This window comes from Laccaria bicolor, genomic scaffold, assembly GCF_000143565.1.
Source record: "Laccaria bicolor S238N-H82 LACBIscaffold_7 genomic scaffold, whole genome shotgun sequence".
NCBI lineage: Eukaryota > Fungi > Basidiomycota > Agaricomycetes > Agaricales > Hydnangiaceae > Laccaria > Laccaria bicolor.
The window spans coordinates 348,543-366,741 of record NW_001889878.1 but is presented as its reverse complement, the minus strand read 5'-3'; the positions used below and the strand labels follow the sequence as shown (position 1 = coordinate 366,741).

The window sequence follows — 18,199 nt, the reverse complement described above, 5'->3', positions numbered from 1 at the left end:
GGTGCGCGCTACTTAGAATATGCAGGTGTTTGGCACCACTTGGCCCCACATACAACTACTACTCGAAGTTGGCTCTATTGATCCGTAGGGAACGTGTGAAATTCAATAGTCACAACAACATTGCTCAAAGTGGATAGTATTTTCTATGCGTTAGATCTCTTTTCCAAACTGAATCTCTGGATGCGAAGATAAACTTGACTCGGAATACATGGGCGCTTGGATCGTCCTCATCTCCTATCCTCGTCGTGGCGTTCAGAGGACTCGGATGATTCAAAGCAGCAGCAAAGCCAGTTCATCTGGGAAAGCGTCAAGAATTGAGAAAATCGAAAGAGATCAAAGAAAGAATGTGGACCTCTTCCTCTTTGAATTCCGTCTCCAGATTTTTATACTCCGTCTCCATATGTTTGAACTCCCCCTCAGCACCCTTTCGTGCCTCCGCCATTTGTTGTGGGGCGTGTTTCTTCTCGTAGGCTACCAGCTCGGTGGCGCCCTCGCGTGCAGCCGCTGTTCCGACCGTCGTTCCAAGGGCGGCCAACTGCGTCGACCATTTTGAGGAAGTTGCCGCTGCTTCCAGTCAGCCTGGGTATAGGAGACCTACGCTGAACGGATAACGTACCCATGGGTGGCTTTGCAGCAGGCTGGCTGGTATATTGCTGCTGCTGGCTAGGCTGTTGATGTTGCTGCTGCTGGCTAGTAGGCTGTTGCTGCTGCTGCGGACTAGGCTGTTGATATTGCTGCTGCTGGCTAGGCTGTTGTTGAAGCTGCTGCTGCTGGCTAGGCTGTTGATGAAGTTGCTGCTGCGGCTGGCTAGGCTGTTGTTGAAGCTGCTGCTGCTGGCTAGGCTGTTGATGAAGCTGCTGCTGCTGGCTGGGCTGTTGTTGAAGCTGCTGCTGCTGGCTAGGCTGTTGATGAAGCTGCTGCTGCGGGCTAGGCTGTTGATGTTGCTGGCTAGCTATAGGCTGTTGGTATTGCTGGCTAGCGAGAGGCTGTTGATATTGCTGCTGCGGCAGTTGTTGTTGTTGTCGCTGCTGCTGAGGCTGTTCCGCCATGGCAGAAGATAAGGCTGATGGTGGGTGGATAGGTGGGCGCGGTGAAGAGAATTCGAAATTTGGCGCTTTGGAAGTATCCAGTCTTTAACGGCGTACTAAGCGCTGTTGAGGTGATATGTCGTTTTTCCATGATGTTCGATATCTATTTGCCCATTTTGACAAAATCTGACCAAGATGTTGCCAGGATGCGTCTGAAATCCGGTCAGGAGGTCAGACAATAACAATGCATATTGAAATTTCGCTGACGGAAATCGCTAAATTTGGCGCTGTTGCCTCCCACTGTTGGCGAGGCCTATCGGGACAAAAAGAATAACCCTTTTGCGGACGTCGTGTGATCTCTGACACAAAAATAGCTGAAGGCACGTTTGATTGGTTTATAATTACAGCCTCGGAACGCGAAGTACACGCGGGAAACACGAAGTTTCTGGTCCATAACGCCTATTACCATACGGCAATGCCATCAAAGCTGCCGCTCGTTCGACGTTCAGGGCATAAATTCTAGGGTGATTTTTGGTAAGTATGACTGGCAGAATATGTGACGGCCTTACCGGGCCTTGAGGCGTTAGCCTCGAGGCTTCAGCAACGTATGACTATTCAAGCCATGTATACGCCTTTACATCGTTACGTGTCTGATTCGCAGACAAGTTCCATTTTCAGCCAGGTAGAGGCCTAAATCGAAAGAATAAAATGACTGGGATAATCATTACTTGATGACGTCATAATCACGTGGCGCCCTCTTTCACTTTAAGTTTCAGTAACCAGTAACTCCTATGCACGCGTCGGATGACTCATGACCCACTCAGCCCCTCAAAAGGGGAGACTCCAATCGCACACCTCTCTCACCAGGGCGTTATGGCAAGTCTGGCAGTGACTGGACGCGCAGCGACCTAAACTCACCATCCATCAAGAAGACCACCTTTTGTTCTTTGGCTTACAGGCGAGTCGCGGCAGCTCCGCGTTACACTTACCGATTTTTACATCCCAGGAGTTGCCACAACCTGTGACTGACCAAGAGCTGCTGACTGTTCTCGATGCGGGCAATATGCAAGAAGACCACAACGCAGAGTTGATCGGGTTGCTTGGTCTCGCCATGATCCCCGATGAGGGTGAGACCGCCGTCGTTGACTTTGTCGTCGAACTGTTCAAGGCTCTGGGATATGTTCGGCGGCAACGATTGGCACGCACGAGAGTGGACTTCCCCTTTTTTATTTGCGGTGAAGACAGACATGCCAAGACAGATGTCTGTATTGTTGATCGCTCTCGGAATGATATCCTTCTCGTTGTCCAGGTGGACAATAGGTTACAGAAATCGGAACCAATCAGTGCGCGGGCTCAGCTTGTAGCAAAAGCCGTCGCGGCTTTCAATGAGAATAACGCACAAAGGGAGGCTATGGGACTTCCACCAATGGCCAGCAAGGTGAGCCATTTCTTGAGTTGGCTGATTGGTTGACCTAAGCTGGTGCCTACTTCCCCTAGGTCATGCCTGGTTGGCACATCGCCCGCATTCTTCAAGATTCCCGTCACGCAAACCCTGTCGGATCATATTGCTCATGGGTCCTATCCTCCAGCGGAAACACGAGTCACTTATTGCCATCCACCTGTCCCTCGTCCTGCTCGTCGGCATAGTGAAGGGATGAAGCCTCTCGATAACAGACATGAGATGCTAACGTGCTATGAGGCGTTCAAGGCGATTCTGGATGACTTCGACTGTGATGTATGAGGGAGCAAGTCCCCGGGGACTTGTTACTGCTTGCCCATCTGCTTGCGCATTACTTCGGGTCTTGTGACCAGACCGTCTTTTACAGGACTTACGGAAAACTTCAGACTCGGATTACCTACCTTCGCCCTTGATCTGGCTTTCGATTCGACCTGTTCCAAACCTTGTCCAAACCTGTTCTTCACTAAATTACTTGATCGACTATTGTAAGTACCCGAAGCTTGATTTCCACCCCGAAGTTTACTACCTCACCGTCTCAATCTATTCTGTCACTACCATGTTGCTACCATGTTTGCAAACGCCAAAAACAACGCTTATTGCGCCCATTTATGTGCTACATAATTGTGAAGTCCCCTATACATCACCATCTGTACCTGGGATATAATATGGATAGAGATTTTGAGGACGAAATTTTGATGGGAGAAAATTCGGCATTTCTAAATGAGCAAATCTCAAACTCGGGCAAGTTTGGCCTCGAACTTTAGTTGCATTCATCCGCCATCGTTCTACGTAACCTCCTGCAAGCCCGTTGTAAAGAGTCTACTTATGCATCTCAATGCAAATACCCGATATTAACAAGCGAACGTTCACCTGAACAACGATCTCTTCGCTTTGCAAACTTTACTCGGTTCCATTTCCCAGCGCAGTACAAACGCGCAGTCCAATCACAGCCTCGGCATCCGAGTCACAAACCTCTATGAACACCCCTCCTCATCCTCCTCAGCCTTTTCAAGTAGAAGAATCTTCACAACAATCAGCAAAAGAGCTCAGCAACGAGTCGCCCCCGCGGGCATACGAGAGTGGCAAACCGAGTGCACGCGCTCCGACGAAGGCAGCACGAAGGATCAGGTGAGTGCTCATCTCTACTATCACCACCAAGCTCGAGAGTAAAGAGACGTACAGGGGAGAAATAGCTTGTGCTGAGTGCCGGAGACTTAAAATTCGCTGCGATAAGAACATACCATGCGCAACATGTGTCAAACGAGGCTGCGACGCTCTTTGCCCCAATGGTACGTCCATTGATTTTCTGAGAGGTTTTAGCTTGTCTGAATGAGGTAAATTTGCTCTAGGTACCATCCCGCCTGGTGAAGGGAGCCGGTGGGTTTCCTTGCTCGTCACATATACCTATCGTTTGTGCTGACAACTCTCTTAGGTTTGTCATAGCGGCCACGGATCATTTACGCAACCAGATTACAAGACTAGAAGCGCGTATGCGCTCTTTAGAAGACGCTTTAGCTATTATGCATACTTCAGAGACTGATCGACCACATCCTTTGCTCGTACCAACGAATGACCAAGACGAAGAAGTGGAATCGATCTTGAAGCCCGTTCCTGAAGAACAGACTGAACCATTTTTAGGTACGCTGTTTTTGGACCCACACGGAGGATCTCGTTTTTTTGGAGCATCTGGAGGCTCAGAGGTACGTGTACATTTCCCTTTTTGACATTGCTCTATTTTCTAAGAAGCTGCATTATCTGCCATAGAGTCTGCTACAGGTGACTTTGCCAAATATACCCTTTTCACTCTTATGCTAAAATGAACGAGCAGACATCAAAGAGTATAGTTTTGCAAGACTTGGATTTGTCGTACCTCCCTCCGGAAATAAAACAATGCTATCAGTCATTCCCATTTACCCCTCCGAATGTAATAGCCGCTCCAATCCAGGAGACGATAGAATCATTTCTCCCGGGGATGGAACGTGCTATCGCACTCTGCGACAACTTTTTGGAGCAGTTGTCCTGGATGTTCCACATCGTGTCGCGTCAACTGTGTGTAAACGAACTCATTCCGACAATATACAAACAGAACGCCAAACCGTACGGCCCTCATGATTTAGCACTTCTCCTGATCGTTCTGGGCATCGGATGCCTTGTGGACTTAAAGCTCCGTCCATTTAACCTGGAAGCCCAGCATTATTATCAATTAGCCAGAGCAACCCTTGCCCTTCAATCCGTGTTAGCTGAACGGTCGGTTGTTACAATCAAGGTATCTTCTCGTTCAATATCAATTGTTTGTCGTGTTCTCAGCTCAGGGACTACAGGTCTTGCACTTAATGAGTATCTACAATGGAATGAGTGGAAAGGAGTCCAACCTCGAGCAATCTTACGTCTTTCTCGACTTAGCCGGCCAAGTTGCGTTGCAGGTGGGTTTATTCTCTATCCCGACGATCCCATACTCATTTTGGCACGACCAGATCGGGTTTCGTACGCCCCTCATCCCATCATGTTCTGCTGTATCACTGACTGCTTGTACATCCAGACGTTGATCCAGTTATATGGGGATTGAAGGGAAGAGAAGCGTACGATAGGCGGGTGTATTTTTGGAACCTTATGTCCGCTGTCCTTTGGCAGGTGCGTACGGACCAACCTTCCTTCCCCGTCGATATCTGATACGTGCGTTGATTCTTTCAGAGCCTGGTCACTGGACGTCCTCCAAGTCTTCTCACATCTTACGTTGACTGCAGGATCCCAACCGAGGAGGACGAGGACCTCTTTCAACAGGGCGAGGTTCCTCTTGGCTGTAAGTCATTCATTTTTGAGGATTGGTTTTCGTTCTGAACCACTCCAGTCGGGATATGGGGGTTTAAAGCGAGTCAGCTTTGCCTAATGCCGGTGGTGAGAGCGGTGCTAGCTGCAAAACCTCCAAGTTATGATGTGATAATTGAACTCGACCAAAAAATTCGTGGTCTTGCAGTACCCCGCACGGACATGGACACTCTGCAAAGCCACACAGAACGGACGGCTATTTCTATGAGGACGTTCGTGCGGTCGCATTACCAAGAACTGAGTACGTTGACTGTTTTTGTTCGACAATCATCTTGGAGGTTGACGTGGTGTATCTGACCAGTGCTTCTCTTCCTTCATCGCGCGTACTTCGCACAAGCCATGACAGAATATCCCATGAACCCACTCCAGAGCCCCTATGGCCAATCCGTTAAAGCTGCGTATTCTAGCGCATGTATCGTCCTGCAAGATACAAGGAGCCAGTTCTCACGGAAACCGGTTCTCTGTGCTCGTGTTTGGCGGATATGGTCATTTACTTTCTCCGCAGCAGTGAGTCGTTCATTTTTTGCGAGATTTCACTCATGACTGAAGGTGATGCGTAGGTTGTTGTTGGGACAGTAGCTATTCGAGGCGCGCATATGAACCTCATACCACCCCCGCTGCAAGAGTTTGAGGCCATCTGTAAAGTATTCAGCGAAGCAGCTCAGACGAGTAACCGTGCTGAACGAGCCTTGGTATGATATTACTGTTTTGTAGTCTAAAACGCTCGTTGCTGAACCCATAACATCAGCCGATCTTAAAGGTCATGCTCCAGAAAGCTACTCAGGCCCATGACCATTATCGCGAGCGAGGCAGACCGCCGATGCCCTCGGAGGCGGATGGTCTTTCTTTCTTTGGTGGGCAAGCAAGGGTAGTGATACCAGACGATACATCAACACCCTCAATGACTCCTCCTCCTCCTCCTCCCCCTCCACCACCACCACAACGACGACGACGACAACAACAACAATATCAACCGCCCCAACAACCATATTCAATGTCTCGATTGCCCGAACAACCATACCAGCCTCCATCATTAAGTGTTGACAATATTAGCCATCAGCGCAACAATGACTCCAATGGCCAATACCAAACGATTGCACAGCTTAGTGGCGGGTGGGATGGGCTGTTTCACGAAGTTCCAGGGCCTTCGTATGGTCTCCCGACGCAGGGCGGTGGTGTGTATGCCGGAGGCCCAAATCAAGGGCAGCCGATGGGCGATGGAGCGATGTTGGATGATCGGTGGGCTTCGTTCATGAATTATGGATTTATTGGGTGACCCGACGCAAATGTATCGATAAAACAATGTAGCAACACTATGTAATTGTAAACGTGTTCCGATCGTGATGGTGATTTCATTTCTTGAAGGGGCACACACACTGTAGCGGTCGTATTGCGGGGCGTATGGTCCGTCTTACATTGAGCAGCAGAATAAGGGGTATCACCCAGTAATGTACACATGCCATGTATCCATAGGAAAAAAAAATGCAATTGTAAACGACTGCCATGATCGTCAGCGTGAAACATGAATTAGAGTGGGGCTACTCACGACTGAACAAGACAGTCACTCATTTACCCGGCGAGCTTTGGGGCACCTTCATATCCCCACTAGGCGCTAGCTGAAGCGCAGACGAATCTGCAGGAGCGTTGGGATCTCGTGTATTTTCGAGGTCCTTCCTGACCTTCTTGTCAAAAGCGTCTTCGTCAAACGAGTCGTTACAGCACGAGCCACAACACCCGTTGACGTGGTTGCGACAGCAGGGGCATCCGCCTGCGCCGAAGGTTTCTACATTGACAGGATATGGATTGGGATCATATGGGGAGCTGAATTCAGGGCTTACGGGTATTGCACCATGTGGCTAGGCCTGCTTCACCACCAAGACCTGTGATATTGTTTTTAAACAAGAATGAGCCCGGGAAAGACTAGTAAACGTACAGCAGAAAGTACAGCAAACGCCAGCACAAGCACCAGCACCGTCGGACATGTTGGAGAATGAAGAAGATGCACAATCAAAAGAAGCCTTGTCGAAGATGTTATGCGCACACGCCACTTGTCACCAGGCTGGCGAACTTTTCGATTGCGTTGTGAAAGGCAGCAAGCGAGGAGGAAACCATTTGTGGAGACGATCAACGCCAAGGCGTTCGCTGACCGTTGGCTCGTTGTGACGGGTTGGCTCGTGGAGATTGGCCATGGCCATGGGATAATGGATTCGGAATAACGCCCGGGATAACGCCCGGGATGTTGCTCGGATGCAATTTCAAACTTGTACTTTACCCGCACTCTGGGAGTTGAACTCGATCATTGTCTCCCTCTCTCTCTCTCCCCCTTGAATTGCATCCCTGGAAATGGTCACTGTACTCTCTGTAGAGAGCTACATCGCTCTATTGAAGACACATATAGACATTCGATATGTCTCGCGCCGGCGCGAGATTGCTAAACATTCCTTTGACAACGCTCGCGCATCTCAGCGGCCTTTCTTCTCTATCTTGGACTCGCTGGCCTCTATCTGCGTTCCTGGAAGAGGTATTCACGTTGCTGTTGCTTTGGCGGTTGATGGAGCGGTAGCGTCCCTTTACGTTGCTTCAGGCGGTGGTGGTACGAGTGGCGAACTTATGATCGAGGACCCGTTGAAGGCTTTGATTGTCCCACTCTTGAAGGACCTCTGGGAGAAACTTAGACAACTTCGCGATTTGGACTCGGACTCTACAGTGGCTACAGAGAAGCGCAAGGCTCTCCATGCAATGTTGTGTGAATCCTACTCCTGCAAGCTCAAACATGGCGTTGGAAAGAAATTGCGTGTCTGTGTCCAGGAGATCATTCAGATCCTCGAGGGACAGCTTCACAACTCTTCAGGTTCTGCTATTGTCAGTGAAGACGACTACGCCGAAATTCAAAGCCTTGCCGAGAGATTGGACGATCTCTTTGCCCCGATGAAGTCGCATGCACAAGACATTGCTGCCTATTTCATGGATCTCGAGACGCGATGGCTTCCCAGACTTCGAGGGGACGACAATCTTCTTGATCGTCTCGATATGATCTGTGAGTTTCCTGCTTACCCCGCGAATCACGCTAACCCTAGCCTGGTGATCAAGCCAAAAGCCACTCATCGCTCCTTCGCCGCTATCTTGAGAAACTATCCACCTTTCGATACCACTGTCATACAATCATTAGTCTAGCCTACTCCCCTCGCTTCAAAGTCCTCCTTGATTGTGACTTGGATGTGATACCGATACCTGCAAGCCGCAAGAACCAAGAACCCATCACTATCGACCTGGATAGGGAGGTCTGGCGCTCGGCCGTTCAATCCACCGAACTAGGATATCTCTCGGAAGCAGATTTCGATACCATCCATGAGGGGTGGTTTCAAGCCTTATTCAACGACATCAAGGCCAAGTCCCGTTCCCCATCACCATCTTGGGCGAACGAACACGATCGAAAACTGGTCTTTTCAGATTTAGAATCAAACGCGTCAAGTACTGGCTACCACCCCGAGTGCGCAGTGCTATGCTATCTCCGGCAGCACGGCATCCACACATACCCATATATTGGTGCCTCGCGGGATCTGTGCTATGGATGCGACGTTTTCTTTAGTGCCTACAATTCCGTTTCGCAGTGGAGTCAGATGAATCCGACTTTTTATCATCGGGGAAGCGATGGGAAGGTCAAGTTGCCGTGGGTTATGCCGCCAAATGAGGATATGTACGATGCTCAGGGAAACTTGAAAGCCGGAGAGGTGAGTGAGGAGATGGTGGATATTTTGGTCAAGGATCTGGAGGGGTTTGCGTACGAAACGAGGTGGGGAAGGAAGGAGGTGGCTGTATGGCAGGACGATACAGATGAAGTAAGGAAGTCATGTTCTTCTGGCCGCTCGAGGAAGTTGTCGAAGAGATGGGATTTCGACGGTACGTTTCCGTGTGGTGTAATGGCACGTCTGTTGGTTAACTCTGTCTTGTGGCTAGATTATCCTGTAACTCGATTAAACTGGGGTGTCTAGGATTGCTGGCAGATTTAGCACACTTTCCTACGTTATCCTGGATATTTTGCCTACTTGCAACCTACTTGACATACACATGTGCTAGAAATTAGAAACACCGCAACTCCTATGCGACTTGCCTTTAGACCGATGAACCCCTTTCGTTGTCTCTTTTTTCGCCCGATTCTAGTCTTGTACATATCTGTAACTGTGATTTTGGGCCATTATGACTTGGAACTGGCTATGATGCTATTTTTGGATTAACCCCGCCTCGGACGGCGCGGGCCTCAATAGGTATCCGAAGTTGATATGAAGAACTTCAAACTTGGCATTCAGCTTCAATTCAATTGTAAATAAAAAACACCTCCGAACCTCCAAATTTACACTACTGGTCGATGAGAGGCGGTTTATGGTGGAACATTTCCTAGCTTCGCTCAGCGCTTCCGCTTCCGGAGACTGTCCTTCTCTTTCTCTGGCTGGAAGGAAATCCTGTCCCCGTTCCAGCTATGTTTCTGAACGTAGAGGAGGGCGTATATGCTTTTAGCCAGCCTCACATGATAAGTGCTCCAGCTGTCGGGAACAACAATCGCACGGTCCAAAAAGGCTGCCAATACCACCCCCAGATCGATTGGTAACCGCCAGAAATGATTTTTATCGAATTCAGGGTCTTCCTCTACCAGAGGTATTATCCCGAACGAATTGGAAAGGAAGTGATCTGGGCTGAGACTAGCAGCGTCGTAAATTCGTGCTGTTAAGGCGTTGTCAGGAAGGACTTCGTCGAACGGGGCGATGAGCCAATGGCCCTCTCGATAAATAGAGAGGTCTGGACGAAGTGGAGTGTATATTTTGACGTCTGCACTCGCCAGCTCCTCAATTCTCAATGGGACAAGGGAATAAAGCCCAAGAAATGGAAGAATTGACATTGGGTCGGGGAGTCCGTCAACCCTGCCTTGGCTTAACAACGTGAAAACCTATTATCTTTAAACTTCAAACGTTGTTTGGTGGAAAGGGAAAAGATAGTACCTGGTATAAAGGCTTCTGTTGATTCGGGTCCGTCTCAGTGATATATTTGACGATATATTCAAGGACTTCTTTTGGAGGCGAGAGAGCAACAAAGTTGGGGAAAAAGAAACTATATTGGCATGTCCCACATCCTTAAATCCGGCTCGGATTTTTTCAACAAGGAGCATGGTAGTACTCACTGAGCATGGGATTATCTGGGCGAGGTATGGACTTTTTGCCAAAGCCTGGGTGAAGCACACCAAGTGAAACTCCATTCAAAACCTAGAAGCCGTAAACCTAGATCTCTTTCAATTTGACGTTAAAAATTTGCTCACATTGAATTTGTTCTCTATACGTGTAGATAGCTCCAAGAACTCTCCGTACTGAGCACCAGCGGGAGAAATCCTTGTGAGACAAATCGCGCAACGATATCTGAATTTGGCGTATAGTTCTTCATGTTTCCAGGAACAATAACTATCGTTTACGTCTTCGCGATATTGAGACAGATCTTCGTTCAGTTGCATCCTTCTTGACAGTGAGGTACGATGTGATGTCACTGTGAGGTGTGTTTGCCATGACATCATACACATGCCACTGACCGATGAACCCATCTTATGGGCAGATATCTAACCTGGTTTCCTCCCTCCCGCCGTATCCCGTATTTATTTCCTGCTGGACATTAATTTTTTCCGCATTACAATGTTATAGAGTGGTTGATCGCAGCCGAAGTTGTTCGTAAATCTCTTTTGTTAATTTCAATTCGGCGCATTCCTCTTCAACTTCTATACCATCCCCCTCGCACACTTGCTGCATCAAACACGCCAGCATGACCAGAGGGTTTATCATTGGTAACCGCCAATATCGCGTCTCATGAGCCAGTCCAGATTTGCTCAGTGGAACGACACAGATCTTCAAGGGGGGTGAATGGTATTTACTGAACTCCTTGCCGAGAGCGGAAACATCGAATATTCGGACGGCATTCGAGTGGCCCGGGAGTACGCTTCTCTGAGCTCGGACAAATTTATCGTCCTGTAAAATGGATAGAGGAGGTAGGCATGGCGTGAGGATCTGTATGTCTTCAACCTCCTTTTCCTTGAGTATAATGAGACTGTATAAATAGAGATATGGTTGAAGAGATTTAGGCAGCGTTTTGAGGGCGAGTGCCTTTGAAAAATATTTTGGCTTCGTGAAACTTAGAAGTTACGAAGTGTAAACGACGTACCCCGGCCAGGTTTAAACAACCTGGACCCGTTTTTGTGATGTGTTCCAAAATGTACTCGAGTATTTGCCGTGGAGGAGATAAGGAGACATAATTTGGTAGGAAAAGACCAAAGTGGCAGGATCCACATCCTAAGCGAAATTTGCATCGCCGCTTTCGTCGCAGATGAACCTTCCACTTACGGACCATACCATTTTTCTCTTGATCTCCTGCATAAAAAAACTGTCCGAGGTCATCGCGATGTTGTTCGAAGGCAGAGAAAATATCAAGATCCATTCCAAGCTTGAACTGAGAGAAGCTATCTAAATAATTGAGCGGCCATTATTTCATGCCGGGCTACATACCATTTTTGCCCCAGTTTCGACTCCTTGAAGATCAAAGTAGTCCCCGCTTTGACAACCGGGCGGGGGGAGTTTTGTGAGGCATATTCCGCAGCGCCAATGGAACGTCAACTTTTTGTTGTTGGCCTGCAAAAGCTCGTCGACTGTGGGAGCGTTGGGTCGTCTTTCCCATGCTTCAGCGTCGTACATACGAAATGGCAGCGATGGGTTGACCATGTTCAAACTTGAAAGCGAGGAGGGCAACGTCGTCACGTGTCGAGTGTGGGCCTAATACGACACCTCTCTTCAACGGTCAACCTCTCTTGAAACATCATACTTTTATGCCGGAAAAACTGGATCCTGTGAAAGGCTTTGTTATTTCTGTGGGTCCTTGTTCGATCTGTCTTTCAAGGCTTCCCCCAGGCTACCGTGACTCACCTGGAGATATTTTGGCAAACTTACTGAGCGACCTTGGGGAGGGTCAGAGGCGAGTGGGTGACTTGAGCAGTGCCCACGCGATTGTTGTTTATTGGACGATCATAAGCATACCCATGGCTGCAAGTTAGGCCTCCTCCACCCATCTTTTCGTTTTCGCCACACGGATAGACCTGAAGAAAGTAGCTTGTTCCGTAAGTGGAAATCTTGTTTTTCTTGAGATATTCAATTTCAAACGCGAATTTCAGTCTGCCGTTCGTGCAAAATAGGTATCTTTGGCCCCGGTTACGTTTCATTGACGCTACCAGTGCCCCTGCTTCGCTATGTTTTGGATTACCTCAAACAGACTCATCCAGAGGCCCGGAAACCACTATATGAGGTATCACCGCCCTCATACGAACTACCAAAATCTAATTATGGAGCAGGTTTTCACTTTATTGAAGCAAGGCCAGACAACGGAATTGCCTGACCCGACGCATATTCTGCCGTACCTTGGCCTTTACAGTCTGATCTTACCAGACGGAGGGGAAAGACAACCAATGGAGCTTGTAACCCCGTTCCTGCCGGGCCGTGTAATCCTTCGGAAAGGTCAATTCACCCCAGCACCGGAGGTTACGCCAGACAATGATCCAAGAATGGCCAGAATATTTGACCCCGCAGCAGTGGGGCAGATTCAAAGACTGCGACACCAAATTGGTATCATCCCTCTATATAAACAAGATCCAGAGTTTGATTGTAATCGCTACTGGCGATTACCGTTGGATCCTGGAGTTGTTTTGGTAGGATTGATGTCTCCTTATTATACATTCCGTGATTGTTTGGAGGGCAAATTGGCGAAGGCTATTGAAGATCTCCTCAAACTTCCAGTTTCATGATAGGGTTTGCACAATATTTCAATCTGATGTTCCATTTTCCTCGATACAAATGGGCTTATGATACGACCGGGCTTCCAGAATCTTTTCGTTGTGTAGGTTGTGTGGAGGGAGATCCATCCCTCGGAGTTGTTGCTTACTAGTAGCTCCCCCAACCTTACAGCTGTCTATCACCTTGCTTGTCAAGGTCTCCCAAGGTCATAAATACCAAACATATACAAACAACGAGCCTAGCGGCCATGGGGCTCTGACTTGCAGAATGCGCACGCGAGCGGACAATCACGTACAAACAACGAGCCTAGGGGCCATAGGGCTCTGACTTGCAGAATGCGCACGCGAGCGAACAATCATGTACAAATTTTGAGCCTAGAGCTTTTTTTTGTAGAATATAATGCGCACGCTACAATGAACAAACAAACTTTCTACGGGCCATGGGGCTCTTTTCTTGCATATGGCGCACGCGAGCGAGCAAACCGGTGCAAACAACTGGTCTTTTCAAAACATGATATCGTCATCTCTTTCTTAGCACCAGCTCCAATGTTTATATACATAACTATGTAGCGCTATAGCTCTTGAACACTATTTCCTTTGTTACGAAAAAAAAAGTCGGATCGTATTGGTGCAAAGCAGTGTATTTGTCAGCAAGCAAGGTGCCTGCTGCCGCTGCTAAGTGTCAGCCTCTAGTTAGTATCAGCTCACTTCATCATGGAGCTCTGTAGTGTACATCAGGAATAAAATGACTTGCTGTGGGGAGCCACAACTCCAGTCTCACAATCTAGTTGAAGGAAATACAACTACTTGAGGGAGACGTGCAGCAAGCATGCAGCCGTTATGGGATAAACAAGTCACAACAGCTATGCTCCCCTAGTTGGCTGCCTTGACATACATTTCTAACCACTGGACCAAACATATGGGAAATGTTAACTCGGGATCGGCATTGACGCGCACGACGGGAGCATTGGATTCGTTCGTGGCGGAACTGGGAGGTGATATAATCTACGAGAAGAGGTGTGTAGGATGCCACCATCCACAATTCTCTCCTCTTCACCAAACTCGTTACCTCGCAGCCTAGGTTCCGCCCGATTCTTAAAGACTGTTAAATGCCGACATCGAAATGGATTTCTCGTTGTCAAAATCTTCATAAAGCCGGACCCTGGATTATCTCTGAGAAATTACCACCGCAGGCTAAAGAGTGAGCTTCACTGTAAAAGTGCCCGAACTGGACTTACGCGTCTAACCAGTGGACAGGGAAACGCTGTCAGATATCGCGAACATCTATAATTATCAGTCGTTCGTGGAGACTGATAAGGCGGGGTACATTATTCGGCAGTGGGTTGCGAGTAACCTTTATGATCGCATAAGGTGCGCGGCTTTCCTTTATTTTCTTCTTGCGCCCACTGAACTCTTGACCGGATTAGCACTCGTCCGTTTCTTACAATGGTAGAGAAGAAATGGATTGCCTTTCAGTTGCTTAACGCACTTCGTGATGCACGCAACCGCAAGATATCCCATGGCGACATCAAGTCCGAGAACATTCTGGTCACCTCATGGAACTGGATATACTTGACAGATTTTGCCTCATATAAGCCCACATATCTTCCACTCGACGACCCATCTGATTTCTCCTTCTTCTTTGACACGTCCGGACGGCGGACATGTTACATTGCACCTGAGAGGTTCTACACTCACGTCACCAACCCGGAAATCAGTGCAAAGAAATCGAGGATCGCAGACGATACCGAGGGAAAGAGGGATGGTAAAGTCACGGAGTCGATGGACTGTTTCAGCGTTGGCTGTGTCATCGCTGAACTATTCTTAGAGGGTGCACCCTTGTTCACCTTGAGTCAGCTGTTCAAGTATAGGGAGGGCGAATTCAATGTCGACAGTCACCTCGCACCCATAGAGGATGAAGGTGTCCGCGTAAGTGTCTTTTAGTTTCAGCTATCAGACCCTTGTCTTACTATTGGTAGTAGCACCTTATCAAGCAGATGATTAGCCTTGATCCCAACGCCCGACCAACCTTCGATGCTCTCTTGCATACCTCACGAGGATCCATCTTCCCAGAGGCTTTTTACTCTTTCTTGCATAACTATGTGTCAACCATCAATGATTTGTCGAGCACATTCCCTAGCGTATCTCCACTGACCTCTACACCGACCAGCATTCCCCCCTCGATATCTACGACGAGCCTCAGACCTTCTTCGTCTATGGGGCTTACAGCCAACCCGAGTGTAGGAGATACAGCAACGGAAGTTCTACCTAGTGACTCAGATAACCGATTAGAAAGAATCTGGGCGGATTATGAGAGCATCGAGCCGTATGTCATCATGGAGTCAACGGAATCCCCAAAAATGGACACGAAGATTGACTATGTCTCCGTTAACATTGCTTCGAAACCCTTCCAGGATGTATTGCCCGTGGAGCTCAACATACCGAACCGTGACTCCAAGCTTCGTGGTGCTCTACCTAGTGGACGGTTTGCTGCTATTGAAGGTCATCACCCCCTCTCCTTTCTGACATTTCCGTGCTCACTGTTTGAAAGATGGCCCTGCGTTGATAATATTGGCGCTCATAACTGCCAATATCCGGAATTCTGTTCTGCCTAGTTCCAAAGTTCGCGCATTGGATGCGTTTTTGGCGCTTTCTTGCCATCTGACTGATGAAGCAAAACTCGACCGGATGGTGCCCTACATTGTCGAGCTACTCAATGATGACGCAGCCCTCGTCCGCTCCGCCGCGTTGCGGACGCTTATGCAAGTCGTATGTTGTTTTCCTTACGTGCTCTATTCGCACCTTGCTAATCTTTATGTAGCTCATGATCGTGACTGTAATCACCCCTTCCAATGTAGCCATCTTCCCCGAGTATATCATCCCTAACATCAAGCATCTGGTTCAAGACCCAGAAGTCTCCGTACGGTGTACCTACGCGCAGTGCATTGTACAGCTCGCGGACACAGCTTTGCGGTACCTCGAGATGGGTCAAGCACTGAGAGCTCATGGGGCGTTCAACCTATCAGCCGAAGCTCAGGAATATGACAATGCTCACTTTGAGGTGCGTTGCGAGCTTCGTGGGTTTTTGTCGTCACCTTGTCTTACCTGTTGCAGATTTCTTACGACGCAAGTATGCAAGAGCTACAAAATCAAGTTCAGGATCATCTCTCCGCCCTGCTCATGGACCCATCGAGTATTGTGAAGCGTGCTGTCTTGCATGATATATCGTCCCTTTGCATATTTCTCGGCAGACAGAAGACTAATGATGTTTTGCTGAGCCACATGATAACGTACTTGAACGATCGTGATTGGCTGCTTCGGTACGCATTCTTCGAGAGCATCGTGGATGTTGCTGCCTGTGCTGGTGGGAGGAGCTTAGAGGAATATATTCTGCCACTAATGGTGCAGGCTTTGTCAGGTCCGCCGTCTCTTTATAGCCTGAGAGTTCGAACACGCTAACACCACCTTGAAGATGTCGAGGAAAGTGTCGTAGCCAAAGTTTTGGCGGCTCTAACTAGTCTCTGCGAGCTTGGCCTATTTCAGAAGATGCGGATATGGGAGCTTATGAGCGCAATATTGGGTTTCTTGTATCATCCAAATATATGGATACAGCAAGGTATGTGCTTCAGGAGACGTGACAAATTCGCTGCTGACAGGCCGATAGGGGCGGCTACCTTCATCAGCTCTGCTGCACAACATCTCCCAAGCAGCGATATTTGGTGTATACTGTACCCGTCGCTTCGACATTTTCTCAGGTCAGACATTGCAGAGATTGATACGCTTAGTCTGCTGGGAGCTATGAAACCGCCTGTACGTTATGTTAAGATTGTTTATGGCATGCTGTCGATTGACTCCTCTCCAGCTTCCTAGGCAGATTCTGGACGCTGCTGTACAATGGGCCATGAAAGCTGACAAGAGTGGCTTCTGGCGGGGACCTCGACGGGGTGCGAAAGTGGAATCTCCTCGAGAAAGTGTGGTATCTGTTCGGAAAACCGCGACTGGGGGTATATCAAGGCACAAATCTGAGGAGTGAGATACCTGAGTTTTGACGTCGGTTCATTCATCTCATGCATTGTCTCAATACAGGGATGAGATCTACTTGACCAAATTGCAACAACTTGGCATGACGTCAGTCGACGAGAACAAGCTGCTCGCAATGAGGGAATACATCATAAAGCTTGCCAATGCCACTTCCAGGTATTTCCTCTCATCAACTGCCCTAGAGAGCCCAAGGGTTAACAGTCCATCAGTTTTACGTCACGCCTCAATCATGAACCTGACACAGGAAAGAGTCTGAAAGTCAGCGGAGATGTCGAGCTTCAAAAGCTTGGTGTTGTCCCGCAAACAGTTTTCCTCAAATCCAGGAACAGTGACATAACCGCACGATCTTCTCGAGTACTATCGTTTAGAAGGTCAACATACGGTTCTTCTACTTCCCGTACCCCGATTCTGAGCCCTCGTCTACTCCGGGGGTCGAGCGTAGATCGCAATAGCACCGGCGCCCCATTTGAAGATCTCCGTCGCAGGCTGCAAACCATCAACGCTTCATCCTCTTCTCTTAGTGTGGCTAATACGTCCAGAGAACATCGCAGTTCCGCTTCTGGACGAGGAGCATCAAGTTCTTCCCTGGCTGCCCTCGCTGAGCCTTCTCCAATTCCAGAACGTCCTTCAAGCCCCTCCGAATCTGTAGCATCTCTCACAAACTCAATCTCTTTACGTCCAATAAATCGGCTACAGATTGGTACTGATGGAACCAAGGCAGCTCCTGCTGTTGGATCTTCGAAAACCAATGCAACAGGTGTGCTAGAAGCTCATTCAAAGATTCGTTCAGAAGGTTCCCCAGAACGATCAGGAAGATCTTCTCCCATGTCTATGTCCACTACCCTTCGTGCACATCGTCCACGAGTCCCTTCGATGTTGCCCATCTCTACCTATGGTATGAGTGTTTCTTTCTCGCCCGTTAAAGCCGGCGTTAATGCTCTCATCGTTAGATGGCCAGGAACCAGGGATCAGCAACTTGCTTGAAAACCTGTATCTCGACAACAACAGAGAACTCCAACAAGATTTTGGCCCCCA

General features: G+C 48.5%; 6 protein-coding genes across 6 annotated transcripts; 3 read left to right on the top strand and 3 right to left on the bottom strand.

Moving 5' to 3' along the window:
* Positions 1–112: 112 nt before the first annotated feature.
* LACBIDRAFT_293559 (uncharacterized protein) lies at positions 113–1,034 on the bottom strand (the record flags this gene model as incomplete). The annotated part of the gene is made up of 6 exons (XM_001878694.1): positions 113–235; positions 265–296; positions 353–564; positions 617–854; positions 882–914; positions 996–1,034. Coding segments are annotated over 4 exons (402 nt in total), but the record flags the coding sequence as incomplete, so codon positions are not given.
* Positions 1,035–2,091: 1,057 nt separating this feature from the next.
* On the top strand, positions 2,092–2,675 carry LACBIDRAFT_317009 (uncharacterized protein; the record flags this gene model as incomplete). The annotated part of the gene is made up of 2 exons (XM_001878936.1): positions 2,092–2,466; positions 2,526–2,675. The coding sequence occupies 2 exons, from the start codon at positions 2,092–2,094 to the stop codon at positions 2,673–2,675; spliced, it is 525 nt and encodes a 174-aa protein (XP_001878971.1).
* Positions 2,676–3,463: 788 nt separating this feature from the next.
* On the top strand, positions 3,464–6,011 carry LACBIDRAFT_317008 (uncharacterized protein; the record flags this gene model as incomplete). Its single annotated transcript, XM_001878935.1, has 13 exons — positions 3,464–3,615; positions 3,670–3,776; positions 3,837–3,864; positions 3,920–4,187; positions 4,252–4,263; positions 4,316–4,753; positions 4,809–4,910; positions 4,962–4,971; positions 5,027–5,118; positions 5,179–5,287; positions 5,336–5,554; positions 5,615–5,820; positions 5,874–6,011. 13 exons carry the CDS (start codon positions 3,464–3,466, stop codon positions 6,009–6,011), a joined length of 1,881 nt encoding a protein of 626 aa, XP_001878970.1.
* Positions 6,012–6,878: 867 nt separating this feature from the next.
* LACBIDRAFT_317006 (uncharacterized protein) lies at positions 6,879–7,295 on the bottom strand (the record flags this gene model as incomplete). Its single annotated transcript, XM_001878693.1, has 3 exons — positions 6,879–7,096; positions 7,152–7,193; positions 7,247–7,295. 3 exons carry the CDS (start codon positions 7,293–7,295, stop codon positions 6,879–6,881), a joined length of 309 nt encoding a protein of 102 aa, XP_001878728.1.
* A 361-nt stretch (positions 7,296–7,656) lies between these two features.
* LACBIDRAFT_317005 (uncharacterized protein) lies at positions 7,657–9,305 on the top strand (the record flags this gene model as incomplete). Its single annotated transcript, XM_001878934.1, has 3 exons — positions 7,657–8,350; positions 8,404–9,213; positions 9,271–9,305. 3 exons carry the CDS (start codon positions 7,657–7,659, stop codon positions 9,303–9,305), a joined length of 1,539 nt encoding a protein of 512 aa, XP_001878969.1.
* Positions 9,306–9,718: 413 nt separating this feature from the next.
* LACBIDRAFT_325202 (uncharacterized protein) lies at positions 9,719–12,556 on the bottom strand (the record flags this gene model as incomplete). The annotated part of the gene is made up of 11 exons (XM_001878692.1): positions 9,719–10,233; positions 10,487–10,568; positions 10,622–10,718; positions 10,886–10,955; positions 11,222–11,450; positions 11,509–11,636; positions 11,688–11,793; positions 11,850–12,009; positions 12,038–12,113; positions 12,264–12,286; positions 12,375–12,556. The coding sequence occupies 11 exons, from the start codon at positions 12,554–12,556 to the stop codon at positions 9,719–9,721; spliced, it is 1,668 nt and encodes a 555-aa protein (XP_001878727.1).
* Positions 12,557–18,199: the final 5,643 nt, after the last annotated feature.